At 38.8% G+C, this 21758-nt stretch overlaps 1 protein-coding gene across 2 annotated transcripts in view; it reads left to right on the top strand.

The window, feature by feature from the left end:
• SULF1 (sulfatase 1) overlaps positions 1–18571 on the top strand; it is a 61618-nt gene extending 43047 nt beyond the window's left edge. The window contains exons 10-19 of one of the 2 annotated variants that reach the window (XM_010213261.2): positions 1708–1924; positions 4486–4732; positions 7018–7114; positions 7205–7299; positions 7945–8010; positions 8466–8638; positions 11493–11635; positions 11751–11874; positions 12728–12761; positions 17669–17808. In XM_010213261.2, the coding sequence (XP_010211563.2) occupies positions 1708–1924; positions 4486–4732; positions 7018–7114; positions 7205–7299; positions 7945–8010; positions 8466–8638; positions 11493–11635; positions 11751–11874; positions 12728–12761; positions 17669–17699 (1227 nt within the window). In that variant the 3' untranslated portion in view covers positions 17700–17808. Of the gene's footprint in view, positions 1–1707; positions 1925–4485; positions 4733–7017; positions 7115–7204; positions 7300–7944; positions 8011–8465; positions 8639–11492; positions 11636–11750; positions 11875–12727; positions 12762–17668 lie in introns of both variants that reach the window. The other variant, XM_088529743.1, reaches the window with a different exon arrangement.
• Positions 18572–21758: the final 3187 nt, after the last annotated feature.

The following is a 21758-nucleotide window of genomic DNA, read 5'->3' as shown; positions in this document are numbered from 1 at the left end:
CAGCAAATGTTTCTTCAGGTTATTGGGTCACCAAATGTACCTTAGGTGTTTTTCTTCATACTTCAGCTAGCTTGACAGCAGCACAAAACCAGACCCACGTAGCCTTTAGCTAATGGGAGAGACTTACTCCTATGTATCTGCTCTGATAGCAGTTTGCTATTTCAAAAATTGTGGTGGGTACTCCATTAGGACCAGTAACTATCAAGCTGGTTTACTGTTATTAATGAGGAAAGAGAAAGTTATGGAATCCTTTTGCAGGAACTAGAAAAGGACACTGTACAGGCAAACTTAGCCAAAGCTACAGCTAGAGATTTCAGTCACCAACAGTGTTAGTGAGCTGCGTGTGTTCTGCACTACACTGTGGTAAAGAATTGCTTTGCATACAAAGTCTGGCCTTTGCAGCTAGGCCTCTCAAACTGTATTAAAATCATAAATAAACAGAACTATCTCTAGCTCTCCCTTCTATTATTCAGACTACAACTGCCCTTAAAGCTTTCGCAGGCTGCTTCGCCGGGGCGTTGTGCCGTGTGCCAGCTCCATTCAGCAGCCCAACACGGCAGCTGTAAGCACGGGCAACGCAGCGCGGAGCTGTCAGCACCGGGAGGTGTAAAACCCAGCATTTCCTTTCAGCTTCTCTTCAAGGCAGTTCAGTTTGGAAAGGAAATTAAAGCTCCAGCCACTTCGCCACTTTCAAAATGTGAAGATGGTGGGATCCACTGGAAAAATCGACCAGGAATCTTGCATTTGGGCTCTTGCTGATCGAGTCGGACTGCAGTTGTGCAGTGCAGCTGCAGGAAGCCTGGGCTCCTCTTGCCCTCCCTCCTTCAGTCTGATGTGCAGCACAAATATAAAGCCATGTATCTTCAGGTGCTCCTTCCAGCCTGCCCCTTCCTATCCCAGACACAATGCAGCCCGTAAAACTGTGTGTCCAGAAGAGCTCCTCTCTGCTCACTTATTTCTTGGCTATTTCTCCAGTCCTTCCCCTTCTACCTGTTGGGTGCAGCGAGAGTGGCTGGGCGCAGTATGTGTTAGCTGTTATTATGGCTTCATGAAATACTGAAAAAAAAAAACAGCAGCATTTGAGTTTCTGAGTGGCCCCGTTTGTGGGAACACATGTTCAGGTTCAGGCCCTACGTGTGGCCCCTTGTGAGGAGCCAAGTTACCCGCACTTAGTGCTGCCTGTATTTTTTGTACCTGCAATTTGTCATGCTCTTTTCCACAAAACTCTGCAGTTGACCTGATCTCAGCTCTTCTTCCTCTGTGAAGAGTTTTTCTTTTATTTTCCCCTGAATTGTGCTAGAAATTCCAAGTCATAGAACAAAGAAACAATGTTTGTTTTTCAAAGAAAAAAAAAAGAGTTGGTGAAAACAGCCCTGACAGCTGTACTTTGTGGCTCGGTAAATTAAGACTTGTTACTTGCTTCTTTCACGGATGTGTTTAGTCTAGATGCTCTTGATTTATATATCTTTTTTGGCTGGGTCGTATATTTTTTTTTAATGCCGATTCGCGGTGATTTCATTCAAGCTTGTGTTTGCCTAGGATGAGAGAGACATTGAGACGAACATGAGTGAATTTAGTCCCGTAAGATGTTTCGCTTCTCTGTTCGTTGTTTAAGGAACTCTTCAGTTTTTACAGAAACGCTCCTCTGGTGATTTACGAGGCACGTGAAAGCAGCAGGAAAATCACCTCCTCTTTGTTCCCTCGCAGAAGTGGCAGTGCACGGAGGACGCTTCGGGCAAGCTGCGCATCCACAAGTGCAAGGTGCCGGGCGACGTGCTCGCCCTCCGCAAGAGGACGCGCAGCGTGCACGCGCGCGGCTACGGCGCCAAGGACAAGGACTGCGCCTGCGGCGGCACCGACTACCGGGGCGGCCGGGCCCAAAGGAAGAATCAGCGGCAGTTCCTGAGAAACCCCAGCGCGCAAAGTAAGTACCTTGCGGGTGCTCCAAAGAACAGGACAGGAACGGCTTGCAGGGGGCTGGGTTACTGGTGCCCTCCTGTTTCCACCTCTGGGTATAATGAATGAAGACACCTGTAACTGGCAGTCGTGCTCTGCATAGCTGTGTCTGCAATAATAACAGCCTGACTTCTCCCTTATATCAAGGAATATTCTTTAGGCAAGCCCTTGTAATGATGCTTTGGTGCCACCTATTGCACTAGCCAGAGATAAAACCAGGGGAGTTCTGTCCAGAAATCAGAGCCGTTATTTGCCAAGGTAGCCAGAGCACCTGGCATCCCACTGCTCTTCACGAACACTGAGTTAAAACATTGTTTTTTCATATCCCAAAGATATCTTTTGCATGAGGTGTCTAAGTGCTCTGGCTCCTGCCTGAATGACCCGCTGCTGCAGCTTTCAAGCAGGCCTATCACAAGGTGCAGGAAAGGGAACAAGTTAGATTGCAGTGTCCTCTAGTGGCACATGAGCCCAAGGAATGCAGGCTTTGAGAGAGCCGTGTTTGGGTTTATCCTGCTAAGGATTTATGGAACAACAGCCTATTTGAAGAAGCCTCTTCACAGGAACAAATCTTTCCATCTCTCTGCACCGTGATGAAAGTGAAGCTGTACAACAGTCCAAGCAGATCTGGATTTCAGGGGATTCTCTATGTTGTCCATTCTCTGTACAGAAATCTACGTTGTGCAATGAAACAGAGACAGGCCATTATAACAGGAAGCTGGGGTGGTTATATGAGAAATAAAAAAATTAGAAGATGATGCACAGATGTCTATGGAATAAGAAAATTATGGCAGTCTAATCCAAATTGTTTCCTGATTTAAATCCTCCCCCACTATATATGTGAACAAGAATCCCTGGCATTCTCTGCACATCAGCCACAATGTTGTCTGTCTTGAGCTGTCTCACTGCTCAGACTAAATGCTGCCTTGAAATAATTTCTTCCACTTGTTTGACATGACCTGAGGAACTTTGCAGTGTGTGCATGCTGACCTCTGCCAGAAAGTCTACATGTCACAGTCTGCCAATGTGATTCCTAAGCTGGGGAATGTGCCCCCAGGTGATATTTTCAGGGAGAAATACCTGCTTCGTGCCTTGGAAAGAAAAGGTGCTACCAGAGCACCAGCAAGATTTGGATGGAGATTGTGGCTGGGAGGAAGTGAACTGGTGGGAGAAGGCTAGGAAGGAGGAAAGGGCAACCTCCCCATATGGAAAACAGTTTGCAAAACATCTGAAGTAGAGGAATCAGAAAAGGTCCGTTTCTTATGCTTTTCTCCCATACAAGTGTTCTTGCACTTCTTCCCTCTTCTTCCTCCTCCTCTAGATCTCTCAAGCAGAGCAGAGAGAGAGAGGCTCATGATGATAAAACATTGTTTGAGTGGATGGCTAGTTCAGACCTCAGTTTTTAGGTAACACTAAGATAAGATTCTAAAATATTCCAAACTCTTTCAAGTGGCTACCTGATTAATAACTATCTTCACAACAGACCATAGCCGTGCCAGAATTTGCCCTCTCTGACCATGTGAATCTTTCTGCATTGTTTGATTAAAGAGTATTAAGCTTATAAATCAGAAAGATGCTTAGAAGCTGCGGTTTCTCTTCAGGAAGGTGAATGTATCCAACGACTGACTAGTTGTAATCCTTTTCTTCACCTGACAGCAGTCATCCACAGAAACAGTTTAGAATAATAGGGTGGTTTGAATTAAATTTTAGATGAGACTCATTCTGTGTGCTGATAAATGATTCTTGCATGAACCTTTTAAAGAAACTAATAGGAAAACTGTGATAAACTCTGCACTGTCAAAGACAGTGCCTGCTTAGAGCTCTCATTTTAGAGCTCTCCTCCTGCTACAGGACTTATTAGTAGTTGTTAGGCTATAGAGGTGTGCTCAGCAGAGACACAACTAACGGACACCGATGCCCTGCAATAGCTTTTCACAAGCTGATTTGTGCATTTTAGGGCTTCACGTGGTGGGTGTTTTTTTGTGTCTAGGCAAAATGTTTACTGTCAGTTTTATCACTTTTTGATTTGAGGCAAGTACATGTGGCAAAAGAGGTATATTGTGGAAGGTCTTTCTGACTGAGCCCAAATGAGCATTCCATACACAGCATAAGAAACCCTGAAAGCATTAATTGCCTTAGCTAATTTCAGTCATATTCAGCTGTCTTGCAAAACTCCGAAACAATAATGAAAAGATCTATAATCCTACTCAGAGCTTTCCACAGGTTGCCAGGATCCAATATTTCTCATAACGTTCTTTTAGATATCCCACATTTGGAGGGTTTAATATCAAAATTTGCCCCTTTGAAGAAGTCAGACTTCTTCTGACACATGGCAGTTTACAGGTGGAGACCGGCCACACTGAATAGCAATAAAAAAAAAATTAAATCAGTCTTTATAGAGTCTGGAAAAAGCAAGCTGGATTTTTACTGAACAGCATTAGCATCCTTGCTCTTTGTATTACGCTGTATGTTCATTGCACAAGTCACGTGAATATGTATATGCAACTATGAATATTTCTTTCTTTCTGTTAGGATACAAACCACGATTTGTTCACACTCGCCAAACCCGGTCGTTGTCCGTGGAATTTGAAGGTGAAATATATGACATAAATCTGGAAGAGGAAGAACTGCAGGTGTTAAAAACCAAAAGCATCAGCAAGCGTCACAATGCTGAAAATGAGGAGGAAGCAGGGGAAACTGATGGTGCTCCTCGTGACTCGATGATAGCTGATGGCACAGATACTATAGGTCAACCTAACTCCGTCAGAGTGACACACAAGTACAATTGCTTTTCCTATTTTTTTCTTAATCTTATTCATTTTCTAGTTATATTCTCTTTACTTTTTTTCAGATTTTATATTTTCAATATATAAGGACTTGTATATTAGGACTGGCTTGTATCAGGAACAATGTAGCCAGCAGGACCAGGGAAGTGATCATCCCCCTGTACTCGGCACTGGTGAGGCCGCACCTCGAATACTGCGTTCAGTTTTGGGCCCCTCACTACAAGAGAGACATTAAGGTCCTGGAGCGGGTCCAAAGGAGGGCAACAAAGCTGTTGAAGGGGCTGGAGCACAGACCTTCCGAGGAGCGGCTGAGGGAGCTGGGGATATTTAGTCTGGAGATGAGGAGGCTCAGGGGAGACCTTATCCGTCTCTACAGCTACCTGAAAGGAGTTTGTAGCAAGGCAAAGTTCGGTCTCTTCTCCAGAGTAACTACTGATAGGACAAGAGCAAATGGGCTCGAATTGCACCAGGGGAGGTTCAGGTTAGAGATTAGGAGGAATTTCTACACAGAAAGTGTGGTCAAGCATTGGAACAGACTGCCCAGGGAAGTGGTGGAGTCATCATCCCTGGAAGTGTTCAAGAAACGTGTAGATGAAATGCTTAGGGACATGCTTTAACAGGTCTGGTGTTAAGCGGCTTAGGATTGAACTCAATGATCTTAAAGGTCTTTTCCAACAATTATGATTCTATGATTCTATGAGTTAATTCTTTTGTCACAGATAATTTTAGATATAGTTGAGTTGTATTTGTTATTAAGTTGAATCATTTCCCATAAATCCCTATATCTAAAAATGACAATATAGTTTATGTTTTATCTCTCAGGAGTAGGCATCTCCAGAGGGAAATTCATTCTCTGTATCTAAATATGTGTCTTATGATAGATTAATCACCCTTTGAGGCTGGTACTCCTGCTGTTCCTTGTAACGGCTACGTAATTACCTTAGCATAGAGGCCTAGATTTTAGATGGCTGAAGTTAGAAGAAATTAAACTCATTCTAAATGAGAACAGAATAGATCACTCACTTCATCTTTCTTAAAGCTTATTTTTTGCAGACGCTAATGTTACCTAAGATACATTAGACTTGTTTATCACTGAAGAGAGCAATGATCGTTTTTGCATCCTAAAAGATGCTGAGATTTCAGCTTTTCACCCTAAATATGAATGAAAAGTCAAAAAATTCAAAATATTTTAAGTTTTGAAAAATTATATGACCGAACTGCAAAGATTCAATGTAGTCACTAAAAATCATGTTTAAATGTTTTATCTTGTTTAAAATATAAATAATATTTTTCATTCTTTTCAAAAACATCAAGAGAAACATAAATGTTAATTTTGAGTAACTAAAAATTATTACCATTGATCATTTCCAGGTGTGGAGTTCAGAAAGTCTTAAATGGCTTTCTGAAAAAAAAAAAAAGCGATTGTTTCTCAATAAATAGTTGTGTCTTTTAGTGAATGAAGTGCTGTTTTCAAAATTCCTGTCCTATGACTGAGAAATAAGCATAATGGGAGGATATGAGAGGAGATAAACTCTCAAGTCCTCTTTATATATTGTTCTCGAAAATCCTGATGAAGCAGGGCTAGGGAAAGAGGAGAAAGGATATGTTATGAAGTTGGAATTGTTCATAATTAAGCAAATTGTGTATGTCCACTTGGAGACTTTGAAAAATTGGTAATCTGCTAGACTTTCTATCTCACCCAACCTCATTTTTCTGAACACTAGTGTCTTTCTTTGTCATTGCAACTACTTTATTATTTGAGTACTCTCTTTTATTCACCTCTTATTTGAAAACTTTTCCCTAACTTTGACCTTTATTGATCTGTGTTGATTTATATTGATCTTTACCTTACTGGCTTTATGTTCCATATTTAACTACTTAGTGTGCATGGGTAAGTCACATTCATGCGGCAAGAACACACTTCTCAGCAGTTGGTGGTTAAAAGAGCAATGACAAGTCTGGTTCATAAGAGTTGAAAGTTGAATTTGAGCAGAACTTCATTTCAGTTTTATTTCTGATTGGATTAAAAATCTCTGATATGGCACTGTCATTTCATTTTTGCTTGGGAGATGGACAGTGCCTGCTGTAGATGATGGACTCTTTTATTTTGGTGAGAAAACAGATTGAAGCAATTATGAATAATATTAAATCAGTATGAGACATTGTCATTTCTTAGAAAAATTTGATGAAGAAATAAGGAGAAATGTTGGCATAAAGAGAAATGGAAGGCAATTGGGAAACCACTGATCTTTTCTATTTGTTAAACTTATATCTACAGATGTTTTATTCTTCCCAATGACACTATTCACTGTGAGAGGGAACTGTACCAATCAGCAAGAGCTTGGAAGGACCACAAGGCTTACATTGATAAGGAGGTAAGAGGCATTTGAAAGTTCATTCCAAGTGAAGTCTCTGCACTGCTATTCTTTCAAGAAATAATTCTGACTCAGAAATATTCGCTGTAGATCGAAGCTCTGCAAGATAAAATTAAGAATTTAAGGGAAGTTAGAGGACACCTGAAAAGAAGAAAACCAGATGAATGTGACTGTAGTAAACAGAGGTAAGTCCTGACCTTCAGCACTGCAAGCCTTCAGCACTGCTTGATTAGATTTAGACATTTTGTGAGTTTTTTGAGATGTTGAAAAACATTACCTCTAGTGATATTTGCTACTGCAGTAGACTAAGAGCACACTCATAAGACTGGCCTGTTCAGGCATCATCCTAGTCAGGGGAAGGAAGGAAACTGAGGCTAGATATTTGTACTCCAATCCCTCTCTGGAGAAAATCTTGGCTCTGTTGTTTCAGAAGAAATTAACGTTAGCCATTCAAAGACATTCAAGTGTCAAAGTGTATGATCTAGTTCAAAGGAGTTGAAAATGAAAGGAGAGCCAGATCCAAGTTTTGATTAGACCAATTTTAAGAGTTGAAGCTATTACAAATTAGAGTAAGATAGATATATGAATTTTAGGATGTTGAGGTTATATGTTTGTATTCTGCTAACATATTTGAACACTCTTTTTTTTACTACAATCTAGCATAGGATTACTCACAAATATATTATTTCTTTACATTAAGTGAAATGGTAAATTATTCTATATAGTTCTTTAAGCTAAATGACAATAAAATCATGTTTCTATTTTTGTGTTGAAAATGAGTTATTTCATGAATTGATGACACTCAACCTCCTTAATAATTGTGTCTATAGCTTTTACAACAAAGAGAAAGGGGTGAAAGCCCAAGAGAAACTCAAGACCCACCTTCATCCATTCAAGTAAGAATCTTATTCATCTTTCACTCTCTCAGCTAGCTTTTTGTGACTGTAGAAATAAAGAATTGGGGTTTTTTTGTGATAGGGGGAGGGAAGAGATGGGGGAAAACTGTTACAAGAAATCTTCAAGAGTTTTGAACAGATATGAGGAATTCTATGAATATTTAAAAAATATTTATTGAGATGGAAGGATTTAATCATTTCAGAAACAATTTGATTTAGCAATTATTAAAAAAAAGCTAAATGAATCAGTGCATCATTTCTCAAATTTACTAAAGAGAAGAGCCTCTTGGAAGGGCAGGAGTAGAAGCTGAGCTAGAAGAGTCAGCCTACTGAAGGACGCAGTTCCCACCATCTAACCTCTAAAAAACTCGAGTGAATGTAAAAATCACTAATGCTGTTGTTACCTGGACAGAAAGCTTTCCCTGGCAGTTATGCCTCCCTTTCTCCCTGAGCAGAGAAGCGGCACAGGAAGTAGATGGCAAACTGCAGCTCTTCAAGGAGAATCGTAGGAGGAAGAAGGAACGAAAGGGAAAAAAGCGCCAGAAGAAAGGAGATGAATGTAGTCTTCCAGGGCTGACATGTTTTACCCATGATAACAACCACTGGCAAACAGCTCCATTTTGGAACTGTAAGTATCCTGTCTTATTTCTGCATGCCAGTATGAATTAGGATCATACATACTGTATAATATAGTTCCTCTTTAAGCAGTCAATCACAGATCATGTGTCTATTTGAATTAACACCTTCTCCTTTTTGCTCCTTTGCCCAATTAGGTTATAAATGAGATATATATGACCAATGATTTTTTCACTAATCCTTTCTGTGGCTCGACCTTTAATACTGCATGAAGTCGTAAACTTCAGCACATAAAAGATGAACTTTAATTTTGCCTTTTTTAGTTAAATGTGTATCATAGACAACTTTGCTTACTGAAGAGATAATACAGATACTATTCCTTACGAATTCTCCCCATTCTTTCCATTCTTTAAAGAATTTAAAAATCGCAACTGTGAAATGCATACCTAGTGCATAAGAGTAAAATGCTATAACCAAAAGCATTTCACAATCCTTTAAAATTCAGGCATATAGATAAGCGTCCTTTTTGGGGCATGCCTCAACATTTCTAGGTATTCAGCATTAGCAACACCTTTGTCATCATCCTGAAAATTTGTTGGCAGACAATGAAAAGTGTTTGAAAACTTTACAGGTAAAATTTCCTGATTCAGAGGTGATTGATCTAATCTAATATATTGATATTTAACTGATTTTTATTGTAGTGTATAAGCAGAAGAATAACTAGGAGCAAATACTTATTTGGAGAAAGATGTTTTCTGACAGTAATAACCTGTTCAGGTTGTATTAACACTTCTGCTAACATGCTTTTTACATTTTAAAATATTCCTAGAACAACTTATTTGCTGTCTTTAAAAACAAAAATCAAGCACAGATAGTGGCTTAATCCCATATAACTGTGAAATAACAAATTATGGAAAGCAATCTCACATTGCTGTGCATTCTGACAATGTCCCGTCAATAGCAATTGAGTAAAAAATGTCCATCTGACAAGGTCCACGACTGAAAGAGTTGTTGATTTAGGTTACATGGATACTAAAAAGGGCCCAATACCGGTGTGTCTATACTAATGTTATGAGGTTTGTACAATGTTTTAACACTATTACAGAAAATCATTGGACTAATTAAACATCTAGGGCGGATGACATTAATTATTGGAATTAAAGAAAAAAATAGCGCTTTGTTTAAAAAACTATTTTGCTACAGTCTTTTCTGCTGGCAGCACAAGATTACAAATAATCTTTAAAATATTATATTGTGAAAAATGTTTGCAGAACTGATATCAGAATATAGTCTATTAAAATCAAATCTTTTAAATACTTGTGTTCTAAACTACCAATCATCTCCTGTTATTCTGTCAGTTAAACAATAGTTAGTTTACTTTATTTCAGCAAAAGCAACATTGTTTAGTCCTCACCATAGCCCTTTAAATGTCTTATTAAATCTATGGTGCTAAAAAAGCCATAAAAGATTCCACCAGCATGTTATCGCCCAGGCTTGCACATCTCAGTCCAGCAGATTTATTGCAAAGCTTCATTGCCTTACTGCTGCACAATAAAATGTCTCTTTTATGTGTCAAAGTCAAGCTATTGCAGACACCATCTTATTATCATTTTCGGATAGATATCTAAGACGCTTAATTTGTGGTACTCCTACAGCTGCCACCAGTAATGTCAAAGCTGGTGATAAAGTGACCTTTGGTCACTTGAGCTGTGAGTAAATTTTAAGAAGTATCTAACTTCCCAGAGCTCACTGACTGGATAAACTTATGGTATCCAGAATATGATCTCAAGTCAAAAGACATTCCAGAGATGAATAAGCCTCATGTACAGACAGCTGAATTTCAGCCACTTGAAAGTCACTCAGTTCTTTTAGATTTCTTTTAAGGTTTCTCTCGTTTATCTCATTATGGCTAAATTCATCAAGCATGAAGTAGTAATGTCAGGGTATTATCTAGGGAAGCCTTTGTCTTATTGACATCTTATTGCTATGAAGTTTTCACACTGTCCTGGTGCTGAACTTGGAGGGAGTCTCCTCCTTTTCAGTTCTACCACAGAGCTCTGATATCTCCTCCTATCTCCTCTTCTGTGGTTAGTTATGCACCAGGGACACCATACAACACAGTCATTCAGGGACCAGGCTCCTTTCAAATGCAAAGACTGCTAAATCCACATGGAAATTACAAGTTTTCTGCTAACAACAGCTTCACTGAAAAGAAACTGGAAGAGGCTAGCTTGATATGTAATTCCAAATCTTATTTTTTCACAAAAAGCCCTTTGAAGACCGAATAAAGTGTATTTTTGAGCAGATGATAAGCATTACCCTAAAATACCTAACTACATTTCATCAGGTGAATAGCTCTTCATACCTCACTTATCTATATCGACTAAATCTTCATTTCCTCTAATGAGGGCCAGGACATTTACCTCACACGTGACACCTGAATATAGGTGTCTACTATCTGGATTGGAATCCCACTCTATGTTTCCTCAGATTGAAAATTGAAAACTATGTGAAATCTGATATGCTGCCTAGATTACACTGTTGATGGAAATAGCACCTGGGTATATAATAAGCAATTCTAGTTCTTAAGACCAGGAATCACTACTGTCTTACAAAGCCTGAACTCTACTAATTCTCAATAAACCTTATATAAATCGGAAAAGAGTAAGTCTCATTACAGTATTTCTTATCTTCTGGCTTCTTTAAATGGACACTTGTGAAAATTGTGTGTAACCATATTTACTTATTCAGAGTTTTTGATGAGAACCCAGCTGATCATTTTTAAAATAGGAGAATATTCGAGCAAATTGATCTAGAATTCAAGTACATTAAGAGCTACAGAAGTTTTACTAGTAAAAGAACTATTTTTTTCATCTAAAACTAATAATTTGTTTCTTTAATTACAGTGGGCTCTTTCTGTGCTTGCACAAGCTCAAACAACAACACCTACTGGTGTTTGCGAACAGTCAATGACACCCACAATTTTCTCTTTTGTGAGTTTGCAACTGGCTTCCTGGAGTATTTTGATATGAACACCGATCCTTACCAGGTAAATCCTTTTCCCTGTTACAAGCTATTCTATGCTAAGCTCCTGTAGATTTTTAAATTTTGTTGTTGTTGTCATTTTTGACAAGTATTTTTTTGCCTCCATTCCTTTTTCTTAGCTGACAAATACAGTACATACAGTGGAAAGAGGCATTTTGAATCAATTACACATACAGCTAATGGAACTGCGAAGTTGTCAAGGTTACAAACAGTGCAATCCAAGACCTAAAGGACTTGAAACAGGTATAAGAAAAATAGATGAATAGATTCATTTCCATTTTATTAGGTTATTTTCCTCTCCTTAAGTACTAATTGGATCCATGAAGTCTCACTCTCTTAAGTGTTGCTCTTAATACTTTCGAATGATCCATATACATCGCCCTGCATAACTGCATGACCAGAAAGCTTCTTTGCAAGTTTGCACAGGTTATTCTAGACAGATATTGATTATAAAGAACAACATTTGACAGACATTCCAAAAAGAGTTTCTTATTCATAGTCATAACTTTTCTCTCTTACAGGGTTTATTCTATTTTAGCTTTTGCTTCCCAGTAGCAGTTGTGTTCTTGTGTTTATTCGTGTTGCTGTCTGTCTGTGTGAACAACTTCAGGTTCTGTGCTACAACTGAGGCCTAACATTTCAGACTGCCTTTCATCACAGCCCCCTGTGTTTTGGGGGAAAGCAATATTTCTTACAAGAATCTCAGAATAGAAAAATAGGTGGTATTTACAATACATAAAACTGGAATTTGCTGCACTTCATTCTAGTTGACCAGACAATGTGATTTTTACAAGACTACCTCATTCTATATGTTTTATGTTATGGCATCTTTGTGTCTCTTTCTTTGGCTACAAAGATTACTCTTATTTTACCATATCTAATTGTTTGGGGGTTTTATTATTTTTGAAAAACTGTGGTTTTTCAGCTCTTTTATATAAAACTTCCAGGAAATCTTTGTTGGACTGCAGCTCTGTCTTTATTTAACACAGTACATTTCTTTTTAGGAATTAGATGCTGTGCATGGAAAACTACATTGTGAATGGTTTTACAAGTTCTAAACACTAACAAAAGTTACTCTTGTATTTTCCTATATCAGGAAATAAAGATGGAGGAAGCTATGATCCACACAGGTATCCACACTTTTTTATTCTCCTCAGCAGCTTCTTTCCAAATAATTGCATGATTTCAGTCCATTTCAACTAATGCCTGTAACCTGCCATGTTGCACACAGCATAGCTTTTGATGCATGCATTTTCTAACTACTTTACACTGAACTTGGCCATTGGTTTTTTTAGCTACACCATTCTGCATTTAACTTAGCTCATTGTCACAACAAGACTTCATACAGCTCGTATTCCATGCCTGTATTGCTCAGATTGTGAAAATGACACAAAAAGAATAATTTCTTTTGGGTTGTTTTCCTGCTGTTGGGTTTGATTTTGTTTGTTGGTTGTTGTTTTGTTTTGTTTTGCTTTGTTTTCCTGTTTTTATTTAGGAGGACTGTACAGCTACATTTTAAATGTAAAACAAATACAAAACTTCCTGAGATTCATGTATTCAAAGAGCCCAATCAATCTATGGAAATAAATTAAAGTCTTCTCACAGGCTTTAGGAAATGTTGGTAGACGCTGTTTTAAGCAAAAGCAGGGCTTAGTTTGAACAACATTTGCTCAGAAGCCATCAAGAGAAACACAAGGCTCCTTTGAGTAGCATAACGGTGCTTCTACATGCAGAAAACTGTGCCCAGTATTTTTTTTTTAAGTCCCTAGAGTTCGATCTGAGGAAAGACAGGTGAATTTTTTTAGTATTCAGTGATCGGACCCAAGCAAATGCCTGAAGAGCCTGAAGAAACTGAGGTCTTAACAGTACTGTGTGTGCTAGTTAGTCAGCAATGCTTGCCTGAAGGAACAGAAAACAATTTGGAGGTCTCTCAAGTTTCATATTTAAGCTTGATATCCTCTCCCTATATGTATAGTTTTATACATTTTCATCTCCATGCACTTTGGTGGAGAAGCTCCTGAAATATATCATTTTCCTGAGATATATATTGGGCCCAGAGAGTATACAGATCTATATTTAAAAAAAAAAACAAAAATCATAAGGACTACTGAAAAGAACCTTATTGTTAACTCCCAGCAGCCAGGGAACCATGTATCTCAGTGTTTTATACGATAAGCTGGGGGTTTTGTTATATCCCAGATGTTTGCATTGTTTGCTGCAGCCTGATAAAAACTGGTTACAATGATAGAATATAATTCTTGTAATTCTGTTTTCTTTCATTAGAAGATTTCCTTGCAAGCATTCCTAATTTTAACTGTACATCTAACTAAAAGAGCATTTTTGAATTTTAAGATTGCATGAAATAATAGAGCACATACATCTTTAAATTATACCCTGTTACACTGTTTAGTAATGAAAACATTTTAACCTTTGATGCCAAGTCAATAAAGAATGTTCTACTGAAATGTGACAGGTATAGTATAACTCAAATGATACTGCTATGTGCCCTTCCATTCCAGATGCCAGCTGCTCAATGTGCACAGGTCCTGGGTTCAACAGTTTGATTTGAGCCCCATCATCTTGGTGATTTTTTTTTCTAAAACCAAGAATTAAAAAAAGAACAAGAATAAATTCGTAGTGACCATGGAAATGATCCATTAAAGGATCTATTCCTCAAAATCTGCACAGAAACCAATGGAATTAGAAGGGAAAAAAGCTGCCAAGTCATCTGAAATATTCCTTAGGCTTCCTTCAGGTTGCTTAGTACCTCAGCTCATACCTGCTTCCCGTTAAAATGTCCCGAGTTAGTACAGAACTAAAAGCTTTGCCAGTACAATACTGGGACAAGTGGCCTGTATGGAAGCAGTCAACATAGTGCAGTTCGCTTGGTGCGCAGGAAGAAACCTCTGTCGGGGAGGAACATGTGTCACTTGTGTTCTCTGATGGAGAGACTGTGTCTCTGCAAGCAGGGTGACAACAGGGTGCAGGAGCTGCACAAGTCTCCCCTCTCCTTCTTCAAAGCCACCAGGGAGCTGATTGTCCCTTCCTGTCCTCAGTCTCAGTGGTGATATATCCAAATTCGTTGCTAGCTTTGAGACAACACAGATGGCATCATGGGTTTCAGGGGTACAATAATTTGAGAATTAAATTAAACTAATGCTTGGCTAAGAAAAAAATAAAAAGGAAACTGTCTTATTGGAAATAGTTAACCACATTTTTTCTCTTCCGGGTCTATAAGGTAGCTAACTCCAAAATACTGATAAGGGAAACTGCCATACAGTTACATATATGCAACTCATCTGCACTTTCCTGTCTTGTATTTTTATAATGAGATTTCTTGCAGGGAAAAACCTTTTCCTTACTCCCCCCTTACCTCTCTATACTTTGATTTCTGTGCGAAACTTGTCACACTTACTGTGAGTTGTGGCATTATGCTGAGAAGTGACCTGCTCAGACGAACTGTAATCAGCTCTAGTGCCTTATGACATTGCTTTTCCATCTGTTTACATGCACACAAGTTATCTCTGTTCCATGTGTTTAAAGAAAAGATTTTTTTCTGATTGATTGAAGATCACAGGCTAATTTCCAATGCCTTCCCAGCTGTGAAATTCCTGGGTCATCAGTGGTGAAAGTGGGACCATGGGACCACAGTGTTCCGATTAAAGGGGAAAATAAGATTTCCCACAGCAGAGCTGTGCAGCTCTGCTTCAGGCTTTGCTTAGAAATGCAGCAACTCTGCATTGGGATACAACCACAGTGTCCCTGCTCACCCAGTGTCCTGGTGCCAGTGCCAGCCCGGGGCCCAAACCCGCCTTTCTGGCCTGACTTTGCCCCACACCACTTGGGTCCACCCTGTCCCAAGTGGCCTCCCTCCACTTTCAGTTTCTGCCGTCAGGTTTCCATGTGCAGAAAGTGCTGGTGCTTCTCGAGGATGAGTTTTGATAAATTCCTATATCCTGAAGCCCTTTGCCCAGTAATTGTTCTTACAACACTTTGTTTTTCCTATACAGGCTCCAATTTGGCCATGACAAAATTTACGAAACTATCAAGACAAAGAACAACAGAGCAAAATTTAAATATTGCAACATTCATAGTGTTACTATCTGAGCATACTTGGTGGCGAGTTTCCTCAAAAGTGCAGCTTAGGATAGTAAGATTTATTTCTTGAATCTTCTCATATATTGGATTTGATTTTTTCAGGAAGCAATTTATGAATAATTTGACTTATAGAGATGGTTGTCATGTTGCCATTCCATGATTTTCATTTCTGTTGTTTTCTTAAGAAAAGAAAAATAGCAAAGTTTTGTTTTGCATCTGTTCCCCCAGATCCAAAATACTTCTGTGGTTTCCTGTAATAGGGAGTTTGCCAAGTGTTTGCCAAGCCACTTCAAGATACAAAGCCATGTTTCTAAGGAAAATAAATATTTTTAGAATTTGTTTTTAAAAAAGCAAAAGTTATATTTTTACATTTCAAATTTTTTTACAGTTGCTGTCTTTAGTAAGGGAATATAAGTTAAGCACCCGGATGTTTCCACATACAGAAAATGGCCCAACCTTTACCAGCTCTTCTTGGTATCTGTTCTTGTCAGAGCACATCATGATAAGGAAAGGGCAACATAAGAAAACCACATGTTTTTTCTGACCAATATTTGTCTTGGACACATTCTTTCCACTATGAACTGCAAAACTAGTAGTGAAGCAAAGAATATAAGCTGTCATATCTTCTGTTTTACTTGAACAAGGAGAAAGAGCAAGTTAAAATGCAAACAAAATGATGGAGTGGTCCAGAATCCAGTGTAGGGGTGAAGGAATGAGTGTAAATAAATATTTATACTCAACTCAGGTTGTTGGGATATAGGCACTTGAACTTTCAAGGTAATTTGTACTATCCTACCTGCCAGTAGGATTCAGAAAAAGAATAAGTCATTCACTGAATTAGTAAATACTGTCTACAAGGTTGTCAGTGAAAAGCAGATTGTCATTTTCCCCGAAGTGCTTTTTCTTTACCTGATTAGTTTTACCTTGTAGTCCACTTTGTGGGTAAAGTCTTTGGGCTGAACACCATCTCTGTAGTGAATTAAATGAAAGAAAGAGTGGTGTCCATCAGTGCTACTTGTCAATATGAATTGGGCTTTGCCATGCATTTAATAATCTGGGTCACTGTAGCTACTTTTGCAAGTGGAAATTGGTTTCATTCATGTATTTATTTTCTTCCGGGTATGATCAATATAAAATCCACTCTACTGCTATTTACAGAATCACATCTGTGCTCTTTATTCAGACACATTATTCAATAAATCTGCTAGCTGCCTTCTTTGAAAGCTTTTTTTTTTTTAAAAAAAAAAAAGCTCTAGGAGATACTATCTGTGTATCTTTTAACAATATTTTAGAGAGTGGTGCAGTTCTATAAATTAATTCACACTAAGTTTCTACAGCTATTTCTCCTAATGCTCTGTGTAAACTGAAATTAATGTCTACAAAATAAATTAAAAATTACCTTTGACTATCATTTATTAAAGACGATTGTGTCTTGTACATCTGATTAAAAAAACGTGACTAGTGTTTTTGTAGACTGCATCCTTCAAGCTGTCTAGACTCCAATTTCCTCTGGGCTTTGCTGAAGTTCTGGTCACTAATGGCTCTCAGAATTAATCCTGCCTTTTATACTTAACTGTTGCTTATCTACCATGTATTTTGGCAGAGTGTTCATGAAAGACAAAGGTTTCCTGAAGGAAGGTTTAGAAGAAAGGTTTATCTCTGAAGGTCATCACGAAGTCCCTTTAGGGCAGATTCTGCTCTTATTTACAGCTGCTCAGCCCAGGGACGTAGCTAAACCCAGCTTTGTAGCAGGAGCTGGGAACCCACCTGAGGCCAGACACTGGAAAGATGATGGAAACGTGGAATATTTTACTATTTGAGCTATATACATTATGAGTAGTACTGCTTTTCAGCATATTGGAATAGAAACACGCATGGAAGCTTTACTTGCACTTTTAAGCTGGTGTTCACTATTAGACCTTGTTCTTTCTTTTAACAGAGGACAGTTATGGGATGGATGGGAAGGCTAACCTGCCAAATTTCACTGGTGACATCAACTGGCAAGGACTGGAAGACTTGTACAGTGTGAATGAGAGTGTATATGAACACAGATCCAACTATAGACTTAGTCTGGCTGACTGGACTAATTACTTGAAGGATGTAGCTAGAATGTTTGCACTGCTGAACAGTTATTATGAGCAAAACAAAACGGACAAGACCAACAGTGCTCAAAACAACGGGGATGTGGACGAATCGTCTACACCATCGACCTTGGTGGAAATGACTTCAGCTGAGGAATCAAGCGGCCTGATTGCAGAAGAGTTGCCGCATATTGTGCCAACAGACTTTGCAGCCCTAGCTTTGAGCACAGCCATTTTACATCAAGAGAGGAAACTTGAATTAACCAATGCTATTCCTGAGAAAAGTAGTTCGAAAGACGCACACTGGAGAAATCATCATCAAGTTGAAAAATGGATGGAAGATAAAGAATCTGACCGTTTTGATATGGATTTCAGTGGAAACGGTTTAGTAGAGTTGGAGTCCAGGCATAGCTTCATTCTACAACCTATCAGCATTCTTCAGAAAGACACCCATCAGGACAGCGATGCTATGGTAGATATATTTGAAGATCAGATGTATCTTCCTGTGAGGTCTGATGAACCCGTTGTTCACCAGGCTGTCAATGTATCCATTAGAAATTCATCTTTCAGTACCCAGGAAACAGGAACTATTTTGAAAAAAATAGCAGAGAGTCTTGCAGGGGGGACCTCACCAATCCCAGCTGTGGAAGGCAGTGCCTCATCTCCGCTCTCCTTGGATTAAATCAAGTTGTAAACCGTTAAATAAGTTCTCCTTTTTTTTTTTATTAGCAAACTAATAAATGTAATCATGACAGCTGACATTCCATGTTTATTGTAGATACATTGTGCAGCTAAATTGAGCCCAATTCAGTATTGCTCTGTGTTTGTGTGTAGATTGTATTCAAACACACATACATTCACAGTAAATTTCCAAACTGGGAAGAAAGGTTTCCAGTTTCTAATAAAAAGAAACAGTGTTAACTTTCTAATGCAGTAGCACATTCTCCACAAGGTAAAAAATATTTCCTTGAAGAGGATTTTCAAGTTACATTCTCTTTTCCAAATGATCCCACCATGAATGAATGTTTCAGTCCACTCAGTCTGTCTGCATAATGTATTTCTGATAAATTATTTTAACCACTGGAATTTCTTAATGTCATGCTTTTGAGCAAAATGATGTTGCACTTTTAAAATCTATATGCCATACCATTTATAAATCTAGTACTTTATGTTCTTAGTTTGCTCATTGTCTAATGTAATTGTGAAACCAATAAGTAGATTGACAGGAAAGAGGTAATCAGCATGGATTGTGGAAACAGATTGTTTGAATAATATTTTAGCAAAAATATTGCATGTTTTGTTACTTTGATTTAATTAAATTTATTCTCAGAAAGGTATGGCTAATGATTGTTAACTGTAGGAGGATTTGTTTAAATTGGATTGTTTCCCTATATATGGATATTGTCAGTATTAAAAATCTGTGAGTTTTGGTTTTTTTTTTTATTGATACTGGTAGAAAGGTTTACATCAGTATGCATACGCTATTATCACCACAGTTGATCTTTCGATTTTTGAACAATATCTTGAAAGCATTATTATCATTTTGAAACTTAAATTCTGTTTTGTTTTGAACAGGCATTAAAGGGAAAGATAAAATCGTATCAGTTTTACATTATTTTAGATTACAAAAAAGGGCATATGAGGTCAAAAATAGTAGTTTAGATCATTTTTGTTGTTGTATTGTTCAAGTTTCTTTCTTAAACTTTATCAAACATTAAATTTTATAAAGAATAATACAAATATGACTTTGAAAATCTGTATTAGTAGAAACTTAATATCTTCCCTGACTTTTCTTTTTTAATTTGCAAGTAACTAGCACAAAAATGACAATAAAGAATTACCTCAAAGAAATGTAATTCCATCATGCCCAATTCACAGGAATGTTTCCTGTCTGTTACATGTTATTTAATGTAGGGAGTGTTTTTTGGCTATTGCAAGCACTGCAGGTTAAACTTACATTCATTGCTTTGTATTTTACTTTGAACTTTGCAAAAAGGAGATTCTTTCAGTAGGGTTTTAATAATTTTACGAAGCAGTCTTTTTGATGGACTCTGTAAATATGTTAAAATTAACTAGCTGTTTATCTGATGTATGTGTCATGGGCTGATTGATAGAACAAACGTATTTATGGTCATGAATGATGCTATCTGTACATAGATTTCAAGTCACTAGGATACTGTGTTTTTAAATCTTGTATAATATTTCTGTGATACTTTTATAGAACAATTCTGGCTTCAGGAAAGTCTAGAAGCAATATTTCTTGAAATAAAAAGTGTTTTACTTTACCTGCTTCAGAGAAGTCTGCATGCTCTATTTTGCCCAGTAGTTCAGAATTATTTTTAAAACATGGTAACAGTTTCACTTGCAGTTTTGCACCCACGGTCAAAGCAATGGGAAGCAAAACAGCACACTACATTCTGTTGGTTATAAATTATTCCTGGAGATTGTGAATAATATATTTTTGTTTTTTTGTTTAAGACGCTCTGTGATGTTTTATTCAATTCCCAGTTCATACGACCTCTCCTTCCCTGCCCCAAGTTGCAAAGCCAGAGGTTCCCAGGAGCAAAGCAATGGCACGTGGGACCTTCCCCAGGTTTGCCATTTTCCCCTTCTCCACATAGGGACCTCCCTGCTGGAGCAGAGTGCAGAAGACTGGACATGCAAGACTTAACCAGAAGGGCCTATGGAGCCCCTCATGGTCAGGAGTCCCTCCTTGGGCAAAAGTGAGCATTCATAAAACCTACGTTTATCAAAGATAAGCTTGGGTTTATTGAAGATAAACTCCTTCCGTTACTTCTTGTCTATGTTTCTTCTGTGGCCTGGGAATAAAATCAGTTTGAAAATGGGCAGAGATAAAGGAGGGAAAGGTCTTGTTCATCCATTCTGCTGGCTGGTCCTTACTGAACAGCTTAAAGAAAATGGAAGATGAGACTTCATGTCTTCCTTATCTACAAAGTGGACAACTTCTTTCTTCCTGGCTGGCTCGCTGTCCTCCACATTGCTTCATTCCAGCTTATGTGACAGCTGGGTGGAGGGTTTTTCGGAGTACAGGTTTAGGCAAAACGTTAACTCTCCCCCCAAACTCTGCATCCCATTTTAGATGGCAGCAGCTTTGTCTACATTAACAGTCACTGAAACACAACAGGCGAAGATCTGTGCCATTAAGCAGTTCTCTTGAGTTTCCCTTGGTCCAAGAAGCCACATCGCTGACGTTCTTGGGGAATTTAATCAGGACAGGACTTGCAGCCTAAGCACCAGTGGCTGGTTGGCGCATTTTGTGTGCTCCGCAGTGAAAATCTAACAGGGCAAGCGGGCTCCAAGCTGGAGAGTCACTTCAAGGTTTTGTCCCATGCGAACGAGTGCAGTCACGGCTGGGGCTGCCTGGGGCACCTCTCCTCCGGAGCAGGCAGCAGATGTCAGTGCCGAGCTGCAGCTCGGGCCGCGGCCCTTGCACCACCCCGCAGCGCTTCCCCGTCCTGCCAAGGGAGCCCATTTATTTATTCAGTTTTAAGCTATCGACTATATTCTTGAAATATCTGGATGACCAACATCACCCACAGTATATTCCTTAATTTAACTGCTCAGGTCCTGGACATTAATGGCATTAAGGGAACCTGCAAGACATCTTGCACATGTTTCTATTAATTTGAAAGGAAAATAAAGGAGTCCACCTGGAAGCGGAGCAGGATCTGGGTCCCACAGATTTGTCTTTCACCACCGCGAGCAGCAGTTGTGCTGTACAGTGCTGCCCTCCTCGCTGTGGACATGGTCTGAAGCTGTGGATATGGACGTGGGTATCTGCTAGGAGCTCTGCCTTCGTTTCTGACTTCTCCCTGTGCTCACTCACTTGCCATGTGCGTGACAGGTACTCTCACGCCTTGTGTACTTTCCCAACTACCTCAACATCCAGTTCATATTAACTTGCATTAGAATGCAATTAATGAGTAT

The sequence above is a fragment of the Tinamus guttatus genome, unplaced genomic scaffold (assembly GCF_059628265.1).
Source record: "Tinamus guttatus ecotype Peru unplaced genomic scaffold, ASM5962826v1 Tinamus_guttatus_pri_ptg000343l, whole genome shotgun sequence".
NCBI lineage: Eukaryota > Metazoa > Chordata > Aves > Tinamiformes > Tinamidae > Tinamus > Tinamus guttatus.
The sequence above is the reverse complement of the archived record's forward strand: the minus strand, read 5'-3'. Positions and strand labels throughout refer to the sequence as shown.